Source organism: Rhagoletis pomonella, unplaced genomic scaffold (genome assembly GCF_013731165.1).
Source record: "Rhagoletis pomonella isolate Grant_MI unplaced genomic scaffold, Rhpom_1.0 Rhpom_scaffold_00006, whole genome shotgun sequence".
In the NCBI taxonomy this organism is placed as follows: domain Eukaryota; kingdom Metazoa; phylum Arthropoda; class Insecta; order Diptera; family Tephritidae; genus Rhagoletis; species Rhagoletis pomonella.
This window is the reverse complement of record NW_023458560.1, coordinates 72,178,190-72,194,100: the sequence shown is the minus strand read 5'-3', so window position 1 is coordinate 72,194,100 and position 15,911 is coordinate 72,178,190. Positions and strand designations below refer to the sequence as shown.

The 15,911-nt window shown below is 41.6% G+C and overlaps 2 protein-coding genes across 2 annotated transcripts in view; one reads left to right on the top strand and one right to left on the bottom strand.

Annotated features, from left to right (window-relative positions):
• Window positions 1–8,380: 8,380 nt before the first annotated feature.
• LOC118742094 (protein D2-like) lies at window positions 8,381–9,237 on the bottom strand. The gene is made up of 2 exons (XM_036474058.1): window positions 9,139–9,237; window positions 8,381–8,860 (listed from the first exon to the last, which is right to left on the bottom strand). The coding sequence occupies exons 1-2, from the start codon at window positions 9,235–9,237 to the stop codon at window positions 8,381–8,383; spliced, it is 579 nt and encodes a 192-aa protein (XP_036329951.1).
• A 5,937-nt stretch (window positions 9,238–15,174) lies between these two features.
• The window catches only part of LOC118742093, a 2,866-nt gene continuing 2,129 nt past the window's right edge, over window positions 15,175–15,911 (top strand). The window contains exon 1 of the mRNA XM_036474057.1: window positions 15,175–15,192. Within this exon, the coding sequence (XP_036329950.1) occupies window positions 15,175–15,192 (18 nt within the window). The remainder of the gene's footprint in view (window positions 15,193–15,911) is intronic.

Below are 15,911 nucleotides of genomic sequence, written 5' to 3'. Positions count from 1 at the left end.
AGGTTAAACTGGGAATCTGAACTATCCAGAGACCTTACTCAAGCACACACAAAATATTTCGTTAGTCCTCGATTCACTCAGAAACACACGAAGTATTCTACAAATTTACTTGAATTAACATCCTATATCTCAAAAGCATTTAGTGAAAGCAAATCTGTTGATGTTATATATACTGACTTCAGTGAAGCATTTGACAAAGTGTGCCACCCGTTGCTCATCTACAAACTTGATTTTCTTGGTCTTCCACCTAATTTTCTACGTTGGATCTCTTCATACCACTAAGATAGATCACAAAGGGTAATGTTTAAAAATACTATCTCTGACGTCATTGATGTTACTTCAGGAGTCCCTCAAGGTAGCCACCTAGGCCCGGTTCTGTTCTTGCTTTTTATAAACGATATTTTTACAGATATACAATTTTCCAAAATTTTAATGTATGCAGATGATGTAAAGCTTTATAAATTAAAGAAAGGTCTTTGCTACAGTCAGACTTAGACAGCATGGCTTACTGGTGTCAAGTAAATCTTATGCCTCTAAATCTTAAGAAATGTAAAGTAATGAGCTTCTCGCGAAGAGCTGTTCATCCCGCTTCTTATACAGTAGGTAACCATAACCTGGAACAGGTATACAATTTTGTGGACCTTGGTATCACAATGGATCCTAAGCTTAATTTTAATCTTCATATTAATGTGACAGTCAACAAGGATAAAGGTGTACTTGCATTTGTGAAACGTTTGGAAGACGCCGGTCCCCCTCCTCAATATCCCAAAAATTTTTCTAAGAGCATGCGATTGATTTCGTATATCTCTATACTATTATATGTTCATGTACTCAACCATGAACACTTCCCAAAATTTGCAGTATGAAAAATTCGGTTTATTTGAGTAGAGTAGACTACTTGACTATAATGAACACATCAAAAAATATGCAGTATGAAAAACTCAATTTGTATGAGAGGTGCCACGCCCCTCTTCTAATAATATCAATATTTTTATGAGTAAGCGATTAATTACGTATAGGAGGTGCTACGCCCCCTTTTCCAATCGCGAATCGATTGATTTCATGTACATATATCCCTACCAAGTCCAGTACTATACCATGAATACTTCCAGAGAAATACAGTATGCAAAATTTACTTAGCGCTATGAAATATACTTTACGACCAGTTCCCCGCGCCCATTTTCCAAATTGATTTTATTTATCTCCATACCAAGTTCCCGTTTCGGAGGAGTTGACCGCCAACCGTGACATGAGATTTTATTTGAATGGTGGCAACCCTATGCATTTTTTTTCCTGTATTAAATGTTTTCATACATTCGCATTGGAATAGCATTATTTAAATTAAATGTTTTTTGATACAGCAATATATTTTCATACATATAAGGATTTTATCGAATGGTGGAAACCCTGTCAATTTTTTTTATGCATTCTCAGTGAAATATTATTATTGGGTTTTTTTTTAATTTAATTTTTTTGTTGATTTTTCAGATATCTGGCAACAACGGTTTTTCAATCTTTTCTTTACAAATCTTATACAGACAGAGAAACAAAATGAAATAAACACGAAGCAAATCCGTTGAGCCGTTCTTAAGTTATGCGATAACACACGAACAACAATACAATTTTATATCTAAAGACTTTTTTTCGAGTGGTGGCAACCCTTTTCAAGTTTTTTTTTATTAAAATTGTTTATACACTCTCAGTGTAGTACATTATTGCGGTTTATGCAAATTTAATTTTTATTTTTTTATATTTGAGATATATGTGGCAACGCCGGTTTTCCAATTTTTTCTTCACATTCATTCTACAGACAGAAAGAAACAAAATGAAATAAAAGCTAAGCAAATCTCCTTGAGCCGTTCTTGAGTGATGCGATAACACACGAAAGCAATTAATTTTTACATATAAAATTTCTTTCGAATGGTGACAACCCTACCTAAAATTTTTTTCTGTATTAGTTTTTTTTTATACTTTCTCAGTGAAATAGCATTACTGCGGATTATTTATAATTATTTTTTTTCTGATATTACAGATATCCGGCAACACCATATTTTCCAATTTTGTCCTTAAAAACCTTTACAGACAGAAAGACACTGGAATGGTTAGGTTAGGTTAGGTTGAAGTGGCTGCTAGGCCCAGAGGGCGCCAGCACACTTAGGCCCGATCAGGGCCCATTGTGATACCACATGGATCCAAAGAAAACCCCTATTCCTTAAACCAGTTTGTGGAGTCTGCAAACCTTAGCAACTGCCGTATTCCAAACTTAGCAGTCGCGCTTAGATCGTCTAGAAGACCTATACCTAGGAATTTCTGTCTTTTCCTGCCCAGTGCTGGGCAATCGCAGAGTAAGTGCCTTATTGATTCAGGCTCTTCTTCGTCATGGCAGCTCCTGCAGTAGTCGTTGTGACTAACCCCGAGGCGTTCTGCGTGCCTTCCTATCAAAATATGTCCTGTGAGCAGACCAATGGCCAGTGACATATCGCCTTTATTGAGAGTGAGAATTTCTCTCGATCTCCGTACATCCCATTTTGGCCATGTAAGCTTCGTTGTATTACAGTTTTCAGTGCGCTCCCATCTGGAGGCCGCTTCTTCAAGGAAGTTCTCCCTTAGTAAGAGCTTGCAGGAAGCGAGTGGCATACCCACCCTCTTCCAGGCTGGTGAAAGTGGAGAGGAAGTACCCGCCCTTGCAAGCTCGTCTGCCTTCTCATTTCCTGGTATGTCACTGTGCCCCGGTACCCATACCAGGTGCAAAGCGAACTGCTCTGCCATCACGTTAAGTGATTTGCGGCAGTTGGCAACTGTTTCCGAATTTACAGTGACAGAGTCAAGCGCCATAAGGGCCGCCTGGCTGTCTGAGTATATATATATTTCCGTAGTGGCGATAACAGCTAGTTTTAGGCTATCAACGGCTTCTTGTATGGCTGCCAATTCGGCTTGAAAGACACTACAGTGGTCAGGTAGTCGGAATGATCTTTTTATTCCCAATTTCTCCGAGTAGACGCCTCCTCCTACCCTATTTTCTAGTTTGGAGCCGTCCGTGTAGAATCTTATGGCATCTTTAGACCCCGGAACTCCTTCGAGCCATGATTCCCTGCTAGGTAGCATTACGCTATAACCTTTAGTGAAAGTGAGCCTTGGTACACAGTAGTCCTTTGTACTCGGTAGTTGTCGGTTTCTCAGAATTGTAGTGTGACCACAGCGAGCCACTTTCCAGCTTTTAAGCCCCTGTAGTCTTAGGGCTGCAAACGCAGCGTATTGTCGTCCCATGATATCTATGGGTATGATGTTGAGGATCGTGTTCATTGCCATAGTAGGTGTTGTGCGGAGAGCACCACTAATGCAGGCCAGGGCCGTTCTCTCCACTTTTTGTAATTTAATAATGTTTACTTTCTTCTCCAGCACTGGCCACCATACCACTACCCCGTACAGAAGTATGGGCCTCACCACGACGGTGTATATCCAGTGCACTAGCTTCGGGGTTAAACCCCATTTTTGGCCGATTGCTCTCCTGCAGCTGTATAGGGCAACCGTGGCCTTCCGCACCCGCTCTTCGGTGTTTTGAATCCAGCTTAGTTTTCTATCTAGGACTATCCCCAGGTATTTAGCGGATTCGCTTAATTTTAGTGTGGTCTGTGCCAGCCTTGGTGTTATCAATGGGGGGATTTTGTACCTTCTTGTGAACAGTACAAGTTCTGTCTTGCTTGGGTTTACCCCTAGCCCGTTATTTTTTGTCCAACTCTCGACTTCCTTCAGTTTTACCTGCATAATGTCACATAGAGTCTGTGGAAATTTCCCACTTACTGTTAGTGCAAGATCATCCGCATACGCAATAACCTTACAGCCACCCCCCTCCATGCCACACAGCAGTGAGTTTACCGCTGCGACCCATAAAAGAGGGGATAGGACTCCCCCTTGCGGGGTGCCCCTCTCTACGAACCTGGTCAACGATACCCCCGCCAGCTCCGCCCGGACCACCCTGCATCGCAGCATTTGGTTTACGAGCGCAACTAAGCGCGAGTCGATGCCCAGGCCCGCCAGTGCTGCCGTTATCGCGCCCGGCATGATGTTGTTAAAGGCGCCCTCTATATCCAGGAAGGCTGCTAGCGTATATTCTTTGATGTCTAGTGATCTCTCTATATACGACACTATTTCATGTAGCGCCGTTTCTGTAGATCTACCTTTCGTATAAGCATGTTGTGTGGTAGAGAGTCTGTCACCAACCGACTCTCTGATACGGACCTCCACCAGTCTCTCCATAACCTTCAGTTGAAATGACGACAAGGTGATGGGCCTGAAATCCTTTGGGTTATTGTGAGACACCTTCCCTGCCTTGGGGATGAACACCACTCCTGATTCCCTCCACTTTCTAGGGATATGGTTAAGAGCTAATACTCCCCTAATTATAGCGTGTAGCCACGCTGAGCTTAGCTGAAGTGTTTGCTGCAGCTGTATGGGGGCAATGCCATCCGGACCTGCTGATTTATAGGGCTTAAATGTCCCAATAGACCAGATGACCTTTTCCCTAGTGAGGAAATCTCCAGTGACCGAAAGATCTCCAGTTAGATGTGGCTGTACCGGCATGCTATCCGTGGCACCCGGGAAGTGTGTGCAAAGAAGCAGATCCAGTGATTCCTCCTCGGTCTCTGTCCAGGAGCCGTCAGGTCTTTGCAAGCATCCTGGGGCTTTCTGGGCAGTACCTGAGAGTATCTTTCTGAGCCTGCCTGCCTCTGAGATAGACTCCACCCCATTGCAGAAGTCTTTCCATGAGGTTCTTTTCGACCTTCTTAGGAGCTTCTTGTACTCCCGTAACGCTGTCTTGTAGGTCTCCCAATGTCCCTCACTACCAGACGCAGTAGCCTGATTGAAGGTTTTCCTGCAGTTCTTGCGTGAAATCCTGATTTCTTCATTCCACCAGGGTGGCTTTTTCCTACCCCGGTGCTGCTTTTTGGGGCATGCAATGTCTATTGCCTTTCTGCAGGCCCCCGTAAAATGGTCGACAAGATATTCCAGCTCCTCTAGGTTTGCTGGAGTAGCCGGCTCTCTATCTTGTGGCAAAAGCCTATCCAGCTCTTTCCGATACCTATGCCAGTTGGCATTTCGCAAGTTTCTAGTTAGAGGAGCCTTGGGCGTTTCCCCTAATACCTCGAATTGGATATATCGGTGGTCGGAAAAGGAGTGCTCCTCAAGCACCTTCCACTTCCCGACCAGACATTCCGCATTCTCAGAGATAAGGGTAACGTCCAGAACTTCCCTTCGGGATTTTGTAATAAAAGTGGGATCATTCCCCCTATTCGCAATAACAAGCTTAGAACTAAGTATGAAATCAAAAAGTGACTCACCCCGTTCGTTATCATCGGAGCTGCCCCAGGTGTGATGGTGGGCATTCGCGTCACCTCCCAAAATTAGCGCCTCTCTCGTGCTGGCCACTAGGTCTTTAATGCAGGTAGTTGGCACCTCCTTGTCATGCGCTAGGTACATGGATGCCATCTTAATTGGTCGTCCGTTTGCACTTAGACTGACCGCTGTTGTGTCCTCGTCGCTAAATTGTGGAAGAAAGAGACACTTTAGTGTGATACTTATCAATATGCACGTCCTTGGTTTCCCCGTTGAGGCTCCACTTACCAGTCTGTAGCCCGGCGCTTTCAGCCCACAAATGTTTTGTCCCACCACCCAAGGTTCTTGGATTAGGACGATGTCGGCTGCCCCTTTAGCTGTTAGACGGAGCAGCAGTGCAGCTGAAGCTGCTTTACAGTGGTGAAGGTTAATCTGCAGTACCTTCACCATCTTGGCCGTTATCGCCCACGTCGCCTATTAGGGTGGAGTTGACCGCGTCTTCCGACATCTCGATCAACTCCTCCTCCGTATAAAGCCGAAGCATGCGTCCGACCCCCAGCGAAGACGTCGATGAGGCATAACCCCCGGTCAGGTCGTCCATCGGATCAACCTGCTCGGATTCTTCCTCCATCTCCACGTCGCTGTTGGCCTCTTCCGGCTCTACCTCCGCGATCAGGTTCCTCGCTGCGTTTACGTCGTTGCTGTAGACCTTAATTTTGGCCATGTCACAGCCGTAACGTATGACCCCGCTCTTTTGCTGCAACAACTCTATGGAGTCCTTATTTAGAAGCAGGACAACCTGCATCGTCGCTTTACCGCTTTCGTTGATTTTGACCACCTTCCAATTATCGGTAGGTAGCTCCGGATTATAGAGCCTTATGGTTTGGAGGATCCTTTCTGGCTCCGCTGGCTTGCATGCTCTCGCTCTCGGTCGCACCGGTAGGTCCTTGAAGTCGACCGCCCTGAGCTTCGCACCAGGGTAGACTTCTCCAATACCTGCAACTGTTTTCTTGTAGATCTCCGCTGATCTGGCATCCTCGCATGCTATAACGCGGATGTTATTTTGGAACCACCCCGCTCCCTTGCAGGTTGGCGGAGGTCCCGGATTCTCCAACATAATGTTGATAGCAATGTCGGCCATCGCGGCCTTAACCCACTTCCATTGCTGCCTCAGGGTGAGGCTGTCTTCATTGCTCTCATCGATGACGCCGAGCAGGATCTGCTCCTTGGCTACTTCAGCAAAAGAAGGCCCCTGCGTTCTGACCCTCTTTGCGTATTGGTTGGGCGTATTTTCCCCCGATCTATTGCGCTTACTGGAGGGCGCCTGCGGCTGCTTCTCCTCCGGCTTGCGGTATTCGGGCAGGACTGCCTTTGCCCAGTCGATTTCTGTGAGGATCTCCTTCACATGCTCTTCTTTCGCCTTGCTACACAGGTCAGGCGTTGCGGTGAACCTTTGCAGGATTCGAGCAGCCAGCTTCCTCTGCCGATAGCCCGCTGCAGCTGGTTCTGGCCTCTGGTCAGGCCTCGTGAAGGCCGTGGGTGTCGCGGGAGGACCGCCCGGGGCCTGCGCCCCAGATTCAGCCTTATCCCCGGCTGCAATCTGCATGCCAGGTTGGCGTCCACTGGTGCCAGGAGTTTCCCGGGGTGGACTCCTTTGAGCAGCCCCACCGCCACTTTCCATCGTTTTTGCGAGAGCTTGGCCCGGTTTCACCATTGGCCTTGGTTTCCCGCTATTTGTCACCGCACTACGGCTGGTGGAGGTACTCTGCATCGCTTGAGCTCCTTGTTTAGTGGGCCGAGACCCTTCCGACGCTTTAAGGGGGCCGGTCCCTTTAAACATTGTTTTTGATGTTGTTGTTGCTGTTTTTGTTGTTGTTGTTGTTAATTGTTTCTTTTCCATAATAGATCCCACGGGCTGCGGAGAAAAGGGGGGTTCGTCCACCCGGGCAGAGATCCGCGATGCCCAGGTAAGGCCTACTTACATCCTGGGTGTGGCCGCCTCCCAGAGGGCTCCGTTCGCGACTGGGCTATTTAGGGGCCCCCAGCCTGGCCGATCCTCGGTACGGTGCGCGTGACGCCTTGATCCAGCCCCTTCAGACCTCCAAGCCACGATCAGAAACCATTTCCATATGACTACGCTATTAAGGAGTTTAGCACATAGCACTGATTCCTGATCTTAGCTGAGCACCATTCTGACATCGCACAGAATCCTCTGTAGTGCCCATTACCAGTCAGCACCCTCGTGGAGGGTTCAGCCGGAGGATTTTTTGCCGACCAAGACACTGGAATAAAAACGAAGCAAATCCGTTGAGCCGTTCTTGAATGATGCGATAACACATTAAAGCAATTCATTTTTATATATAAATTTTTTTCGAATGCTGGCAACCCTATCAAGATTTTTTTTCGATATAATTTTTTAATACGTTCCCAATTAAATAGCCTTATTGCGGCTTATTTGTAATTATTATTATTTTTTCTGATATTGTAAATATCTGGCAACACCACTATTTCAATTTTCTCTTTACAAAACTTCTACAGACTTAAAGACACAAAATGAAATAAAAACGAAGCATTTCCGTTGAGCCGATCTTGAGTTATGCGATAACACATGAACAGCAATGCATCTAATATATAAAAATCTCGTGTCATGGTGTTAGTGGTCGAACTCCTCCTAAACGGCTCAACCGATCTTTATGAATTTTTTTGTGTATATATGCTAGGTATGAGAATCGGATATCGGAAAAGAATATTTCTTATTGCTAGGTGCAGGGGGCGTGGCACCTCCCATACAAACCGAATTGTTCATATTTTTTGTTATTTGATTGACTGGAACTTGGTATGGAGATATATGAAATCAATCGTATAGTCATGAAGAAAAATTGGGGCTATCAGAAAAAGCGGCGTGACACCTCATTTCATATTTTGAACCTATATTACTTAAATGGAAAGAAATAAGTGTACAAAAAATTTAGTTGTTAGGTGGTGTTGCAGTCGATTTTTCGTTTTAAAACCTTTGTTTTAATTATTTACTTGTTTGCATCTGTATTTAATTTTTTCCCGCCAATTGTCTATGCACTTTTGGAACATAGTCATCCCATTGCGCTTGAAAAAAATTACCAGCAATGGGGTCACCCAATTTGTGCTTCTTTGCAAATTTATCCGTACTAAAGTTTGGTCGATTCTGGCTACTGTTTTTCGGTATACGAGACTCTTGAAATCGTATTTTAACTGGTTGCTGGTAAACCAAGAAAATATATCTATGTAATCCAGTGCCTTGTGGCGGTCCAGAACCTACATAAGCAGTTAATTCGTCACCTTTGCTTATATCTGATCCTGGTATATTGGCGACCAACCAATGCTGGAATTCGCGAAATTTGGGGTCTTTGCGACTGGGCGCATCTGGGTCGGTCATTATAAGGGTATAAAGTGAATCACTTTTGGCATCCCATGCGACAGTGGGACGTGTCGCTACCTGTGTCGGTGTTAATTCAATACCATTTTCAGCCAATACGTCTTTATAGGTGATCTAGAATGGAATCAATTATTTTATTATTTTTTTTGTATGAATATACGGATATGTTAAAAAAACACAAGTGAACGAAAACTGCCACTACGCGAAATCAAACTAAATTTTGCAAGAGAATGTCTTTTCTATTTTTCTGAGTCTTTTTCCTTGATATGTGGCCTTTCATTAGATTTATTGCATTTTTTATGATGTTATGCCATGTCCATGACTGTGTAATATACATCGTACCTAATACCCTGCCGAAAGAATCAATAAGTATAAAGAAAATATTTAAAAACCTTCAGAAAATGCTTTGGTGCTAGAGCAATCACATCAGGCACAACTTTATGCTGCTTGAAAATCACTTCAGTACCGCTCGAAGTTGACGCTGTAGCCATGGGTGCACTGCAAGACACGTCTGGGATTAAAATAAGTTGGATGATTTCAATGTGAAAATTCCAGTTTTGAGATTTCAGTTGTTGTTTTGTAACTCTTCCTTACAGTGAGTTTAGAAACTTCAAAAATATATATTTTTCCTTTGACAGTAAGTTATCAAAAAACGTTTTTAAAACAAACGTGCAGGGATTGGGACTACAAACTTTTCACAAAAACACTTAAGTGATTTTAAAAGCTCTGACTTTAGAGGGAGACCATCTGATACGAGGCCATGATAGGAGGTATACACGAACACCAGCCTATGCAGAGCAATATTCATTTCTTTACAAATGATGTGAGGAAAGTATCGAAATGTACTTTTAGTTTTTCCGTAAACACGGCATTGACTCATTTAGTGCAATGAAAATTTTTTCTTTTGATTTCATACGGATGCGCGATATTTACTGGTTGACTATTTAAAAAAACTAGTATCGCCCAGTTTTCATACACTTTTGAATTTTACCTGTCACCAATATTAACTCATTTATGCGAATTACTATTTTGAAGCCCACCAGCATAATTTGTAGCGGAGTTTTAGGAAAATTTAAAATCGAGTTATGAGTATGAGTTCTTCAATTGCTTTTGAAATAAGATCAAAAAAGGAACCCTGATTTTAATTTATAAAAAATATGCGTATGCATTTGTATGTATAGATGAGATGTTCGTCACTAACTAATATGCCAAACATATACCAATTCAGACTGTAAATAAGTTTTTCGATTATATTCGTCTGAGAGCCTCTTGGAGGTTAAAAACTAAATTGCCCACATCTACATAAACTCTTTATTTTTTTTTTCATCAGAATCGTTAACGGTTGTGAAAGTATCTTAAAGGTTTACAACAAAAGATTATATTTCCTTCTCTAACGGCGGTTTCACATAGGTTTTTGTCAAGACTGGGCCAAAGCCCAATATTTTTTCATCACACGACTGGGCTACCAAGTTACACCAAATTTTATGTTACTAAGCTGTGTTCTAAAAGTGAAACAAATCTGATCATAAATATGATTTTTAGGATACCTCTCAATCCCTGCCCCACTTGTCGGAAGCCAAATACACTGACCCTTCTAAAAACTTTTGCCTAAAACAACAATCATTCAATGCGATTTTAAAATCTGAGAGAAAATGGTTCCCAATTGAATGATTCTTGTGATTTTATATGTGTAGGTGTATAAAATTCCATTACCTTATAACAAATGGTTCCAGAGATAACCGATATGATAATTTCAGTTTGTATGAGCGGTGCCAAGCCCCCTTTTCCAAAATCTACCTCTCTTCGCCATAAGTACGGTATTGACAACATATGTTGCTGTGTCAAATTTCGGGACGTTAGTATAAGCGGTTCCAGAGATAAGTGATGGGAATTGCAGTGTCGGAGACACAGCCGCTAAACTTAAACGCAGATGACGTTATATTTATTATTAAGATCACATTCAAGTTTAAAACGGTACACGAAATATTCGGTCTGATTGTATTGGATTGAATTTAATAAATCAATATGAATTGCCTAATATTAATACTTAGCAATAGAGAAGCAGATCCACATTAACTTCAATCATATGTACCACCAGCTTGCGTCTGATATTGTGATACCTACATATTTCGTGTACCTGATGAATTAAGTTAAACTTTGTTTCTTTAAACTCGTGACAACGCTCCCAAATACAGTTCAGAAATAAAGTTTTTTAAACCCATTTCAATTGATACCCATATTTTTAATAATTGCTTTCACTAATTAAATAATTTGCGTCTACCTTTTTAAACAGGTGGCAACCCTTTTTAATATTATTAATATTTAAACTAAGGATATCTTACCACCTTCGTTTCACGTCTTCTTCTTCTTCTTCTTATTTGGCGCTGTAACCGCCTAGGCGATTTTGGCCGAGTTCAGCAAAGCACGCCAGTCGTTTCTCTTCTGTGCCAACTAACGCCAATTGGAAACGCCAAGCGAAGCCAAGTCCTTCTCCACCTGATCTGTCCATCGCAGTGGGGGCCTCCCTCTTCCTATGCTACCACCAGCGGGTTCCGAGTTGAATACTTTCAGAGCTGGAGCGTCGGTGTCCATTCGAACGACATGACCAAGCCAGCGGAGCCGCTGTATTTTGATTCGCTGCACCATGTCCATGTCGTTGTAAAGCTCACACAGCTCATCGTTCCATCGTCTGCGGTACTCGTACCCGTAAATCTTCCGCAAAATCTTTCCCTCGAATACTCCAAGAGCCGCCTTATCGGATGTTGTCATTGTCCATGCTTCTGCGCCATATACCAGGACGGGCATGATGAGTGACTTATAGAGCGTGGTTTTCGTACGTCTAGAGGGGACTTTACTCCTGATTTTCCTACTCAGTCCAAAGTAGCTGAAATTATTATCGATGTTAATGCTGGTTCCCAAGTAAACGAAATTCTCTACTTTCCCTTTCTCGAAGGGAGTCGCCCTGTCTGAAACCCCGTTTAGTGGCAAACGGCTTAGAGAGGTCTTTCCCAATTCTGACGGAGCTGGTGGTGGAGTAGGTGGTGAGTGTAGATTCTTTTCTCGCGGGTCTTTTCCAAGATTTGGCGTATTGTGAATATCTGGTCTATGGTGGATTTTCCAGGCCTAAAGCCACACTGATAAGATCCAATCAGCTCATTGACGGTGGGCTTCAGTCTTTCACACAATACGCTCGATAAGAACTTGTAACCTATGCTTAGAAGGCTGATCCCGCGGTAGTTGGCGCGACTGGCGTGGTCGAATTTCTTGTGGATTGGCATACGTTCATCTGACCATATTCTGCACAAGAGTTGATACATGCACCTTACTAACTCCTCGCCACCGTACTTGAATAGCGGAGGGGGTCTCATCCGCGGCTTTGCCTTGCTTCTTCACTGGAAGTGGATTTTACGTGACGGGTCCCAAACCCAGCGCACAACCCATTGCTGGGACGGGGGTGGTTTCGCAACCAAATACACCTTTATATAGCGAGCAGCTTGCTCCAAGCAGACAACTGCTTGCAGCCGCACCTACTGGTGAACAGACGCTGCAGACTTCAGTGAGCCCTTAAACCGAATAAGTCGGAGTGGCCCCACCGAAGCTCCCTCTCTTTCTGCCGTGACCCAAGGCTCCACTCGGATTAGTTACTGCATCTTACACGTGGGTTGCTCACGTTGCCCAGAGTGCCCGAACGAGGACGCAAGAGTCCGGATTGAGTATAGCCGTGTAACTGTGACTGCATACCCAGCACAACGGCTACACTCCATTGCACTCCAAGTCCTGACCTTGGTTCGTCCACGTTGGGGAACTCCACGTATATGTTTTAGAGCCAAAGTGGGGTTCACGGCTGTTTTTTGTACAAAGAGATGGGGTGAGACGGCTCCCTCCTGACAGGACTGGGTTTGTACCGCTTTTCTTTTTCCCGCAGTGTTGGCTCTCGTTTCCATTTCCTCTATTTGGCATGAATCTTTTTTTATGGCAGTGGGCTGAAGAGAACGGCTGACGAGCTAAATCCGGGCTACAACCATGCCGACCCGCCGGGACTCCAGTTCAGTACAAGCAGTTCCATAACAAAATATTAGTAATCTGTGTTCTAAATAGGGACACTAACCTTTGTCTTGAATTTCCATTACAGATTTGCTTGAATGAATTCCGCGTTTTTCATAAAATAAATATAAAAGTCAGAAGTATTGAGTCACTGAAAACACGATTCACAATGAAAATATGTGTTTGTCAACTTTCGAGAGTGAGGAAGTAATCTAAAAAGTTTTTTATCGCGAAAAAATCACACTGTAATGAAGTACCTGCAATAATGACCGATTGCCTGTCAATTAATCACAGGTTAGACAATGTGCAAATTTTTTGCATTGGCATAATTATGCACATCGCAATTAGAAAAACAGCTGACAATAGTTTTGTCTCATTTAAGCAATAGTTTGTAATATTTTGTAACAAGAGTTATTGTTACGAATTATCATGTCTTGGTTGGCAAAAAAGTTATAAAATAAGATAAATTGAGATAGTAAAATAACAATTGATTTTTAGATAAAGTTTGGAAGTTTCTGCGGGATAAATTTTTACTTGTAAATATTTTCCACCAAAATAAAAATTATTTTACTAAAGTTACATAAAACACCAAGCTACTTCCATGGTTGCACTTTTTGTTCTTTTGTATCTTCTCATATGAGAGAAATTCTCAGAATTTTAAGTTACTTGTAAGTTACTGTATTATGGCTATTTTCGCTTAATGCCCAAGAGGCAACCTCAGGTTAATGATGTTTAATTGACGTGGAATAATTGCTAACACTGTGCAGTTTAAATTATAGCGTTATTGTAAACTATTAAAATTAACATTGTACATATTTATATATGTAGGTATGTTTGTGTGATACGTATACAGATATTTACGTAAAATAATATGTAGTCCAACAACAAAAAACCTGCTCACACAATTTTACAATTCCAATTACATATAGTGGGTGTTATGGCAGCTTAATAGGGTACGTATACTACCCACTACATATGTATATACATATATGCAAGGATGCACGTTAATTCATGTCATGTTAAAAAGCCGAAAGGAGAAAGTGAACCATTTATATTTATTATATATGTTGGCCAATTTATTCATAGTTTTAGTAGCAAAAGTATGAAAAGCTGACTTTTTTTTTACAAATTGACTAAAAAATAATCTTCCTTTTGATTGCCGCTAAATGTAAAGCCCAAACAACAATAAAGCAGTGGCAGTGGAAGTGGTAGTGACAGGTTTTAAAGTCAGCTGTTACTGTTACGGCGTTGTCAGTGGCCAAGGAGTATTTAACAAGGTGGTGTTGGGACGACAGCTGAGTTTTCGCCGTGTAGGGCATTACGTCAAAATGATGTGTTTGTTGTAACTCATGTATGGATATCTGCGTATAATTTGTTAGTGTAAATTTTTACTTATATACGGCTAACACCACCTTGTTAAATACGCCTTGTCAGTGATTGATTTATTTGGCATACCATTATTCTTGTTTAGATTATTTTTGTTGTGTTTACGGCTTCAGTGACACAAGCAGAAGTTGCGGGCATTTCCTATATCGGCATATCTGCAGAACTTTTGATTTTGGTGATTACGCATAGTTTTAGTTTATGGTCAAAATCGCTATATCCGTTGGCTATTTTTCAAAAGAATAAACATTGGTCTTTGTTAACAATTCGAAAATGATTAGTAAACGAATATTTTTTTTTCAAGTCTCACCTTCGATAATGAATGTAGTTAATAATATAATGGAAATAGGTTAGTATTCGATTCGAAAACTAGGATATTCTCCAGCAAAACGGCATATTCGTTATCCAATGTATTTTCCTTTCGTTATGAGTTCTAAATCCAGCCTACTATCGATTTGAAATTTTAATGAGAGGGAGGGATTGCCTTATAGGTGGCATATACGGTGCCTCTGACACGCGAGTCATTTGTGTACGTGTTGACTAGCCTTCGACCACACACAGTTGAATCATTCAGAGTCATGACGGGAGTCATGTTGGGGTAACTAACACATATTTATTTTCACAAACACATCAAAACCGACTCACGAGCCAGACGCACTGTGTATGCCGGCTATTATATTTCCTTTCGAGAATGAGCTGGATTTCACTTTCACTCTTCATAGTAATGAATGTTGGAAAACTAAGATTGGTTATGAGATCGTTCTCAGTTATTCATATTGGATATCGAAGCTCATTTTCGAACGTTCGCCACAATGTTTATTGGGTAGGCACACCAACACAGTCTCACTTTGTCATGGCCAGGGCTGCCAACTATACTTAGCTATGAAGTGCCATATTGAGGATAAAACAGTCCCAAAATGTGCCTAATAGAAATATAAAAGTGCCAAAAAAGAAGTGGCAGTTTGTGCCAAATTGAAAAATTAAGTGTCATATGAGGTAAAATGCGGAAAAATGGCACGGTTTGAGCCAATTTGGCAGCCCTGGTCATGGCATTCGAGAATCGCGCTGATCAACAGTTGCCACTTTTCTATAATTGTACAAAACGCGTAGTTATTGCGAGGGGTAGAAAAACCTCTTAAATATATATATTCACATATATCATGAAAAGAAAAAAAATATTATAAAAAATAATAAATAGATACAAATGAATAATTAAAAAATTGGTTTTTATAAGTACATGCATAGAAATATTCTACATATAGAGAAAGTTTTTTAATTTAATTTCTTTTAACTAATATTTCAAAAAAGATAGTTTATTCAACAACAATATTCACAACTTTGTGATATTTCTATAAATAAGCATACAAATTTGCAAACTTTTGATTACAAGCAGTGTTGCCACAACATTTGTTTTTTTTTTTACCAGAATGCCCTGAAAATGTTACCAAATTCAACAAAAAATTACCAAACTTATTTTATGTGCTAAATTGTACATATACATATCGTCACCTGAAATGCAAAAAGACGTAACAACATCGTAACTGAAATGTAAAAAGGCGTGACCCATATTTTTTTTTTCATGAAATGATGTGGGAGTTGTAATTTCTTTGAAATATGATGGATATTTAAATCCAAAAGTCAATTTTGAATTTGTTATTAGTTAAGTCTTTTTGAATTTCGGGTGACGATATATATGTATGTATATGTCTGTACAAATATCCGAAGACACCAAACTTTT